The following is an 11172-nucleotide window of genomic DNA, read 5'->3' as shown; positions in this document are numbered from 1 at the left end:
GATAGCATTTTCAAAATTATTTTTGTTAGTGTAAAGGAATCCAACATATATGGGTATTTTGATCCTGTGTCCTACCATTTTGCTTAATCTTGCAATTAGTTTCAGAGCTCTTCTTGTTGAGTCTTTGGGATTTTCTATGTTTATAATCATATCAGCTAAAAATAGGCATAGTTTTACTTCATCAATGCCATTTTCAATGAACCTGGAGAACATCCTGCATAGTTAAATAACAATTATAAAATGAAAAATATTATATTAGACAATTATTATAAAATTTCCAGAAAAGATTCTCATACTAAAAGAAATATGTTTGATGTTACTAGGAATGGGAGAAGAAGGGAGGGTAAGTTATTAACTAGATGGTGAACACATTAATTTGGATGAAATCAATACACAATAAAGGAGAGGTCAGCAAAAAGGAAAAAGAAAGTGATAGAATCAAAGGTAGACAACAGAAGGAATGCAGATGTTAAAGGAAAGAGAAATGAACAGTGCTATGTACATGCCCTGCAATAAAGGCAATCACAGACTAATGTTTGGATAGGCATACAGCTTATAGGGTCTGAGAGGGACATTAGGACTATACTCAGGAATATACATAGATTGGACAGAGGCTATTTCCACATGTGCATTTACCTACACTGAAAATATACCCGTGAATATGATGGAGCATACAGGGGGAAATTTTATGAAAACTTGTTAGAAATAACTAAACCCTTTGAAGTAATGAGCCACTGGACTGAGGAGCTCAGGACCACAATCTCAGAGGACATCAAGGTCAACTGGCATAATATAGTCCATGAAGACAATGTTCTACATCTTACTTTAGTGAGTAGCAACTAGGGGTTTAAAAGATCATAAGCAGCCATCTAAGGTGCAACTAATGGTCTCTCCCAGCCTGGAGGAGAGAAAAATGAAGAAAATCAATGGACCATGGGAACAATTAGTCCAAGGAATTAATGGACCCTGTGAGCATCAGCCTCTATGACCCTGAGGTCAGAACTAAATGGCATGAGGCTACCTCTACCAACTGAGATCACATCAGAAGGTCCTGGATTAAAAAGGGAGAAAATGTGGAGCAAAATTCAAAATCATAAAATTCCAAGTTTTCTGTTGCCTGAGACTATGGCCTTCAAGCCACCAGGTGACATAGTTCACGAAGACAATTTTCTGCATCCTACTTGGTGAGTGGGTACTCAGGTCCTGAAAGCTTATGAGTACTATCTAAGAGGCAACTATTGGCCTCTCCTCATTCAGAAGAAAGAAGAATGATGACACTCCTAAGACATATGAAAACAATTAGTCCAACAGGCTAGTGAGCTATTTGAATACCAGTGTCTAAACCCCTGAGACCTGAAGAATTTGATGGTACACAGTTACAACTACCAATTGTTCTGAAAGGAATCACATTAAATGGTCTAGGATAGAATGGGAGATGCATGTGGAACAAAATTCAAAATCATAAAATAGTATAGGCTTACAGATTGGATCGAGACTGGTGGAACCCCTTAGTCACCCTTAAAATTTGAAACTTACCTTACCTCAGGGGCTCAATTTTCAGCCAAACAAAGGATAAGTCTATAAGAAGAAAAATAACACTAGTAAAGATGGACCCCATAGGGAAAATTTTTTTTTAAATTTCTTTGTGTCTTGAGTTTTCGACCTGTGTCTGGTGTTATTTGGAGGGCTGACTCAGAACACTGCATTGGATAAATTGCATCAGCTCCAGTTTCTTAGATGTGGTTGAACTTTTAAAAGGTTAGTCCACTCTTTAAAAGATATGCAGAATTGATATGCCATAACCAACTTTTGTGGTTGCAAGAGGAACTTAGGTACTTTTTTGGTGTATAATGCATTTGTTTTACAACAACTCCTCCACTTCCTTTCCTATAACACACAATCTAAATGTTCCTACTTTAGAACTTGTACCCATTCCACCTTTCCAGGAACCACCATCACTCTCTGTAGGTGAGTCTTGCATGTCTGATATCACACAAGGTAAGAAAGGGCGGGGGGCAGGGATTGCCAAACAACTTCACATAGGGAAGGTTTTGATCATAATGAATTGAGTGATCTGATCACAGGCTTAAATCTTTCCAAGAAGCCTTCTGATTGCTTGCTTCCACACTAAAGGAAAAAAATGTACTTCAGCCTAGAATGAAAATCACATTTTATCTAAAGAGAGGAAATGATTTGTTGTCATCCTTTCCTGAACACAAAAACTGAGTATTCTGTAATGACATTGGGGGGAAAATTATTCTTTCATAACTTATACCAAGTAAGTGATATCTGTTCATCAACAATTCAAAATGTAGTTTGAAATGGGTTCTTTTAAATAATGGAAACAAATATGCTTCTATTCCAATCAATCACTCTATCAGGATGAAAGAAGAGTACAAGGCCATCTCTTTAGTCTTTTAAAAGATAAATTACCAAGAGCATCCATGAGCGATTTGCGTAGACTTGCAGATGTCTAATTTCTTTCTTTGTCAACAAGGTGCTCCACGAAGTATCCTTGCTTTTCGTAGCTTTTGGCTCATAGAGATAAACATGAACACTGGGCAAGAAAAGAACGGCCTCTGTGGGAATAGATGGTGGTTGGACGACAGATGCAATCAATGAACCTCTGGTAACGTGAGACAGAATAATGCTGCCACGATTACCAAGCAATTTGTAAAGGCTTTGAATACAGATAGTTGTGACTTGAATATATAGCACATAAACTACCTGGACTTACCATGGAAAAAGTGAAGGCAGGAATTTTCAATGGTCCATAGAGCAGAGAACTTATAATTGGCCCACATTTCATAGCATCAATGAATAAATCATGTGCCTGGACTTCATTTGTGCTTGAGAAATTTTTTCTGGGCAAGAAGGCAGGCAACTACACATAATTAATAGAATATATGGCCTTTAATTTCAACAGGTTTGGTTGTAAAATGAGTATCAAAATCCATTTATGTACACTGTCACTTAAATCACTTTCCAGAGAACCTTGCAGAGAGCAAGGTTTTATGTCACCAGACATAAAAACCATGGAAGCCAGGTACCAAGGAAGATACAATGCATCCATGCTGGCAGACTATTGTTGGAGTCTGACATGAGATTGTCCTGGCAGATGGCACTCTCAGAAGTCTTACCAATGGAATTTCTTGAATATTAAATGACCAGAAAGTTTGTATCAGAAATCTGTACTTGGGATATGAATTAAGTAGATCGTCATGTAGTACAGTTTTCATTTTTAATATCCTTCCTTCAGGCTTCAAAGATATTCGTTTGAATATAGTGCATGAAAATATCCTGCTTTTCTATATGGGTGAGCAGAGTGAAGAATGGTATGTGGAATATGTTCTACATCTCAAAATATAGAGCTGATAGGGGAAATCTGGTGCCATTGTTTAAATCAGCAAGTCAAATATAGCAAGTAAAAAGTCTAACAATTGAGGGAACAAAATGTGTGTTGGCCAGTGTAATCAACCATTAGAGATCAAAAGAAAAGCTTTTTTTTTTTCAAGGACAAAGTTCAAGGGTTAGGGAAGAAGGAAGAATGGAAACAGAAAACCTCGGGGAGATGATGTGGGGTAGCACATTAGAGAACTGTAGCCTGTGCTGCTCAGAGGGTTTGCACAGCTGCGCTGATGTTGAAATGTCATTACAAGGTCACATCAGTTGAGTCTTTCGCTTTTTGTTTAAGATTTCAGATGTATAGAGGTTGATTTATTGACTCCCCCTCTTTTGCTGACTGTCGTGTTTAAAAAGCAAGATGCTTGTGGCAAAATGACTAGTTCTATAGAACTTGGGAAGATTCTAACCACCAATGCAAACAAGCCTAGTTCTAAGTGAAGAAAATGTAGAACGCAGTCAGATTTAAAGGGCATATGAACGAAAACGAAGGAAAAGTTACTTGTGTCAAAAGTTTACATCAAACAAAGAAACGATGCTGGGGTTTTGAAAGTACTGCACTAAGTGAAATATTGTTTTTTGTTTTTGCTTTGGTTGCTAACAGGTATCAGTTTAATGTTAATCTTATAATAATTTTAATAATTGAATAATTAAAATGTGTTTGTATAATAAACACTATTTTCAGCAATGAATGCACAAATTAAATTTTCATGCAAGTCAGTGAATAGTTGGGAATACAATAATCTGAGGCTCAAGATATTAACTATTAATTTATTTCCTCTGGATACATCAATCCAAATATTGCTGGTACTGCAAATAGAGGCTCAACAGAAGTTTGGGAAGGAAGAAGAAAAGAGATATTGAAACACACACACACAAATGGTTGAAGAACACGTAGAAATACAGCAAAGGGAACTGGCATGAGGTGAGGAAAACATAATTAAATATGAAGTTGTTAGTTAATTATCTTTCCCCTACTCTAGCCTGCCTTTTTCCCACTCGTTGTCTCCACCAAGATTTCTCAGTCTTGGAACTATTAACATTTCTGACTATTTAATTTTTTTCTTTGGTAAAAAGGACAGAAGGGACCCTTCTGTGCATTGGATGATGGTTACTAGCATCCTTGCTTCTACCAGGGTGCTACTAGATGCATGTAACACCCCAAAAACATCTAGTTGTAGCTACCATCAAAAGTGTCTACCAATAATTCAAAAGCAAACCCACTCAATTTCAACTCATACTGACCCTATATAGAGTTGCCAGGACTGACAAATTTCAAATGTTCCCTGGGAATGGTAAAATTTCCCCCCAGTTAAGAACTACTATCTATGTTTTTATTAAGATCATGTTCTTCATGAATAAGAGAGCCCTGGTAGTGTAGTGGGTTTGATATTGGGCTTCTAACTGCAAGGTCAGCAGTTCAAAACCACCCACCACTATGTGGAAGAAAGATGAGGCTTTCTCCAGTACACATTCACAGGATGGAAAACCAGAGGCAGTTCTACTTTGCCTTATAGGGTCGCTATGGATCAGAATCAACTCAATAACAGTGAACTCCAGGAAACAGGTTTGGTGCCAAATGTTCCTTATATCACCTTCTATATTAATGCCTATGTTTGGATATTTTAATTAATTCATCCTTACACTCTGCCTTTGATGTATGTAGTCATAGACATTGTTTTCACTTTATTTATGAATTTTTATTCCAACAAATATCCTTGTGAAGTGACAGTACACTAAAGTTTGAATACCAGGTCAAGTCAACATCCTCCGACCTAAACAATAATCTCAATTAACTCAGATGATGAATAGCTATTTTGAGTTACTGAGACTGTTCATCTTTACAGAAACAGATAGTCTCATTTTTCTCCCACAGAGAACATTTGAACCACAGGACCTTGTGGTTAGCAGCCCAATGCCTAAAGTGCTCCCTCCACCAGGAGTCCTCCCACAATATACAGAAAGATGAAATAGGTAACAAAATGTGTAGAAATGTGTCATAATGTTTAGAATTCACATGCATCTCTTTTGTATTCGTGTTCTGTTGAAGAATATTAGAGGAGTCTATCGTTATATTCATATCCACGCTGTGGAAAGTAAACTCAAAATTCAGGAATTATCACTCCAGTCTGTGTCTTCCGGTTCCTAGAAGAAAAATCACCATAGCATTGAGGATAGAAAAAGGTCATTATAGGGAAATAATTCCCAAATCGAAGAAGAAACTCTATGCAAACATCAATCCCTTCTGTGGGATGAGGTGACCTAGCCTGCAACAAATTATCGCCTATACTATTAATAAAACTAATCTCTATAGATAAATAGTAACTTGGAAATTGTTATAACTTATTCATATATTCATTCCTGAGGCTGGCAAGAGTCTATTTTCCTCAAGTTTTAATCATATATTTAAACAAATAAAGTAAAAGACTAATAGTCAATTACATGATGTTTTGATGAACATATTTCCCTGGTTGATCTCAAAAGTCCATTTAAACAAGTATACATGTCTTACAAACCCAAGTGTTAAATCTACACTTTACATTTTGAAGTGCATTCAGTAATTAGGGTCTTGGTGTCAGGAAGTTGATCACTAACAAATGACTGCAGGACCTTGGGAATCAATACTTTTAAGTCTTTTTCAGGTGTATTTTAAAAATACATCTGAAAAAGAACTTTGAGTTATAGGGCTAACAAAACTTTAAACCAAATTTACTGCCATCTAGTCAATTCTGACTCATAACAAACCTATACTAGTTCCCTAATAATTTAATCTTAGCATGAGGAATAAGAAGAGTAAATGCATAGAGCACACAGAAGTGGCACAGGTTTTTAAATTTTTTATTTAAAGTTACACAGTCGAATGTCTATCATTCCAACCAAGTTAGAACACCTTCCCACCAAGCCTCATGTAACATGGAGGATGGCAACTGATTGGCTATATAAACCTCTAACCAGGTAGAGGCTACCTCTGGAAAATAGAGTATCAGGGACTAACCAAATCACATGCTTTCTGAGCTCAGAAAATAGGTTTTCTGAATATGGCAGAACCTCACATTTTGTTACCAATACTGCTGAGTAGCTACCACCTGAAATATGAGTTCAAATTGCTTATATAAATGAGTCCTTGGTTTCCATGATTAACTCTAAAAAGAGCAAGAGATTAAAGAAAAATAAGCGAATTAGCAACGATGAAAAATACAACTTTCCTCTAGTCCCTAAATGTTTCCTCCCCACTCCCACTATCATGACATGAATTCTACATTACAAGTCTGGCTAGACCAGAGGATGTACACTGGTACAGATAGGAACTGGAAACACAGGGAATCCAGGGCAGATGATCCCTTCAGGACCAGTGGTGTGAGTGGCAATACTGGAAGGGTAGAGGGAGAGTGGGTTGGAAAGAGGGAACCGATTACAAGGATCTATATGTGACCTCCTCTTTGGGAGACGGACAACAGAAAGGTGGGTGAAGGGAGACATTGGACAGGGCGGAATATGACAAAATAATGATTTATAAATTATCAGGGGCTCATGAGGGAGGAGGGAGTGGGGAGGGAGGGGGAAAAATGAGGACCTGATGCTGGGGGCTTAAGTGGAGAGCAAATGTTTTGGGAATGATGAGGGCAATGAATGTGCAAATGTGCTTTACACAATTGATGTATATATGGATTGTGATAAGAGTTATATGAGCCCTTAATAAAACAATTAAAAAATTTTTTCTGTTCCATATTTGCCCTTTACCTCTAGTCTGAAAAATGGCTATGTTCTGTATATATTCTAGCCCAATAAGTCTCCACAGCATGGTATCTGATGTATGATATAGCAGAACGTTGTACTAAATGCAGTTTAATGGGGTTTTTCTTTTTTTTAAATCATTTTATTGGAGGCTCATACAACTCTTAACACGATCCTGACATACATCACTTGTACAAAGCACATTTGCACATTCGTTACCCTCCTCATTGTCAAAACATTTACTCTCCACATAACCCCCTAGCATCAACTCCTCATTTTGCCCCCTTCTTCCCCACACCCCCTCCCTCATGAGCCCTTGAAAATTTATAAATTATTATTTTGTCATATCATACACTGTCTGATGTTTTTCTTCACCCACTTTTCTGCTGTCCACCCAGGGAGGAGGTCACATGTAGATCCTTGTAATCGGTTCCCCCTTTCCATCCCACCCTCCCTTCACCCTCCCGGTATCTCCACTCTCACCACTGGTCCTGAAGGGATCATCCGCCCTGGTTTCCCTGGCTTTCCAGTTCCTATCTGTATGAACTAAAACTTATTAATTGTGAGGTGTGCTTTCATCATCATGTCAATTATATCGCATAAGTGGTTATACTTATGACTGCTGTTCAAAAATTCTGGTCTTGATGGCCAGTGTATTTCTTATTTAGCTCTGTTCTACATTCTATATGGTGTTTATGTGATCCACATTCAAAATATTACATCAGTAGGTATTCAGTAACATAACAAAAGCAAATGAAAAATTGACCCCCAAAAAGAAAGAAAGCGAAAGGTCACTCAGGAGACAAGGAAGAAATGATGAAGAAAAGGGACTGAATGGAAGATTTCAAGAGCTGGCTCCAGAAAACGTGAAATTATCATGAAAGGCCCAGAGACCTGGGAACAGAGAACTGACAGGAAAGAATCACTGGTCATTTCTCAAGCTTAAAGAGCCAAAGAAAATAAAACAAGCCTTGAGTCGGAATACTGAAGAACTCTAGAGGCAAGATATTGAACAACGCAGGCAATATCAAAAGAATAGGAAAGGAATATGCAGAATCGGTGCATTCCCCACCCCCAACACACACACACCAAAAAATATGGTCAATGTTCAACCATTTCAGGGAATAGCATAAGATCAAGAGCCAATGCTGTGGAAGTAAGAAGCCCAATCTGTAGTGAAGGCATGTGTAACAAATAAGCAAGCGTCCAAGAACTGACAGACTACCAATGAAAATGTTTCTACAAATGGAAGCAATGCTGGAAGCACTCACATCTATTTGCACAAAAAAAAAAGGAAGAGGGAAGCCTAACTGAGGAGATACATATTTAGCCCATTCCAAAGAAAAATGATACAACAAAATGCAGAAAGAATTGAACAATATCATGAATAGTAAAGCAGGCATGCACACACACACATCCCAAAGCCCCTGACATTTAGTCAATTCTGACTCATAGTGACCTTACACAGGGTTTCTGAGGCTGTAAATCTTTAGAGGATCAGAAAGTCTCATCTTTCTCCCAAGGAGCAACTGATGGCTTTGAACCACTAACTTTGTGGTTAACAGTTCAATGCTAACCTGGCAGCTACCAGGGCACACACCAGTAAAATTTTGCTGAAGATAATTTTAAAATGCTACAGCAATATATCAACAGAAGCTGCCAGAAATTCAAGCTGGAGTCAGAAGAGGAATTAAATAAAATGGGTATGATTGCAGAAGCCTGATGGCTCATGGCTGTAACAAGAGAGCACCAGAAGTATGATTGCCTGTGATTTAGATTAGTTATGCAATGGCATTCAATTGCATGTACGTAACAAGTGATGGATAACTGGCAAAGAATGAGAATTCCAGAACCCTGAACTGTGCTCCTACACAACTTGTACATAGATGAAGAGTCAGTCCTTCAAAGAGAAGAAGCGGATACTGCAGAGTTTGAAGTCAAGACAGATGACGGACAAGGCCACAGCTTTCAACATGCTTATTCCATCTCTGTGTTGAAAAAATAATCCAAGAAGCTGGACTTTATGAAGAAACATACAGCATCACGAAAACTCATTAACAACCTGCACTATGCAGATGACACATCCATTCTAAGCTCAAAATGAACGAGGCTTGAAGCACTTACTGATAACGATCAAAGAAGACAACCTTCAGGATGGATTACACCTCAACATAAAGAAAACAAACTTCTCATCACTCGACTAGTGAAACCCCACCATAATAAACAGACAGAAGACTGACGTTGTCAAGGATTTCATTTTACTTAGGTCCAAAATCAAGGTGTACTTCAAGTACAGCCAGAATGCTTCCTGTAAGTGAGGATAGTAAGATTTGGTCTCACGTACTTCAAACAAGTTATCAGGAGAGACCAGCCCGTGGAGAAAGATATGCTTGGTGAAGTAGAGGTCAGTGAAAATCCAAAAAGACTCTCAACAAGATGAACTAACAAGTGACTACACTCCGCGGGCTCCACTGTAGCTACAATTGTGAGGATGACACAGAAGTGGACAGCATTTCATTCTGTTGCAGGTGGGTCCACTGTGAATCAGAACAAAACAATAACAATTGTATCTGAAAGTCTAATAACGCCAGAAATTTCTAGGGGGGGTGTAAGGAACTTTTGTTTGCATTTAGTGTCTTTGCTTTTTCACCAAATAGAGGAATAATGTAGTGATACTTTAAGACCTTATATGAAAAGAGGTAGTGGAAGCAACACTATTACCACTGGCAATGTTTTCTACTTTAGAATAACGATGCTTAAGAAGACAATGAACTATACCATTTATATTTCATTTCTCTTTACATAAAATATATCTACTGACCAGCTTTCTCATGGCTGTCTTTACTTCCTTATTCCGCAATGTGTAGATGATAGGATTGAGTAAAGGGAATATCACTGTGTGGAACACAGACACCACTTTATCTAAGGAAAACGAGTCAAATGGCCGAGCATAAATGTAGATGGATGGCCCAAACATCAACACCACAATGGTGATGTGAGAATAGCAGGTGGACATGGCCCGGTTGGTACTCTCACCTGAGCCTGAGTGTTTCTTAAGCATGGCCAGGAGGAAGGCGTAGGACATTAGCAGAGCAATGAAGCAGACCACAGAGATCAGACCACTGCTGAAGATCATCACGAGTTCTTCGGGGAAAGTGTTGGCACAAGCAATGCGAACGACCTGTGTGATGTCGCAGAAGTAACTGTCTAACTCATTGGGCCCACAGAAGGGAAGTCGAATAATGAGAGCCACCTGTATGATAGAATGGACAAAGCCACCCATCCAGGAGAGAGCCACCAGGATACAGCAGAGACGTCGATTCATAATAGTCGCATAGTGGAGAGGGCGGCAGATCGCAGCATAGCGGTCAAAAGCCATCACCGTGAGCAGAAACATCTCCGAGGCTCCAACAAAGTGCAAGAAGAAGAGTTGGGCAATGCATCCTCCAAAGGAGATGATCTTTCTCTCCACAAAGAAGTCGACGAGCATTTTAGGGGCAGTGATGGAAGAGTACCAAATATCAAGAAAAGCCAGGTTGGCCAGTAGGAAATACATGGGTGAGGTCAGATGTGGGTCAAGTCTGATGGTACAAATGATAAGGACATTTCCTGGAAGGATAGACAAGTAGAAAGACAAAAAGATAACAAACAAGACCAGTTGTACCTCCCGAGTCTGGGATAGACCAGTGAGAACAAACTCTGTCACTCTGGTATAATTTGCATGCTCCATTTCTTCACTTCTCCTTTTTCATAACATAGCTATTGAAAGATAAAGAAAAAAAACCATAATTACTCTACGTAGCACTTGACAATCCATTGACATGAGATTCCTGACCAATGTGCCACAGAGTAGAGCTGCTCCATAGGGCTTGTTAGACTGAAACATTTGCAAAACTGGATAAATTGGGGAACATTTGCCAATGACAAACTGTGTGCGCCACCCAGAGACCTAGCACTGTGGCAGCTATAACAGTGTTTTCCAAATCATCTAGTGTTCTTGGTCGGTAACGCATCATTTTAGGATGATTGATGGCT

The 11172-nt window shown here is 38.7% G+C and overlaps 1 protein-coding gene across 1 annotated transcript; it reads right to left on the bottom strand.

Annotated features, from left to right (window-relative positions):
- Positions 1–9925: 9925 nt before the first annotated feature.
- LOC101648725 (olfactory receptor 4M1) lies at positions 9926–10867 on the bottom strand. Its single transcript, XM_004698430.2, has one exon. It carries the CDS (start codon positions 10865–10867, stop codon positions 9926–9928), a length of 942 nt encoding a protein of 313 aa, XP_004698487.1.
- Positions 10868–11172: the final 305 nt, after the last annotated feature.

Source organism: Echinops telfairi, unplaced genomic scaffold (genome assembly GCF_000313985.2).
Source record: "Echinops telfairi isolate 266 unplaced genomic scaffold, ASM31398v2 ScPeMD7_18;HRSCAF=68, whole genome shotgun sequence".
NCBI classification, from domain to species: Eukaryota; Metazoa; Chordata; class Mammalia; order Afrosoricida; family Tenrecidae; genus Echinops; species Echinops telfairi.
This window is presented reverse-complemented; position numbering and strand designations above follow the sequence as displayed.

Excerpts from the sequence above, each read along its gene's own strand:
- LOC101648725 (XM_004698430.2), bottom strand. The coding sequence starts at position 10,867 with ATGGAGCATGCAAATTATACCAGAGTGACAGAGTTTGTTCTCACTGGT.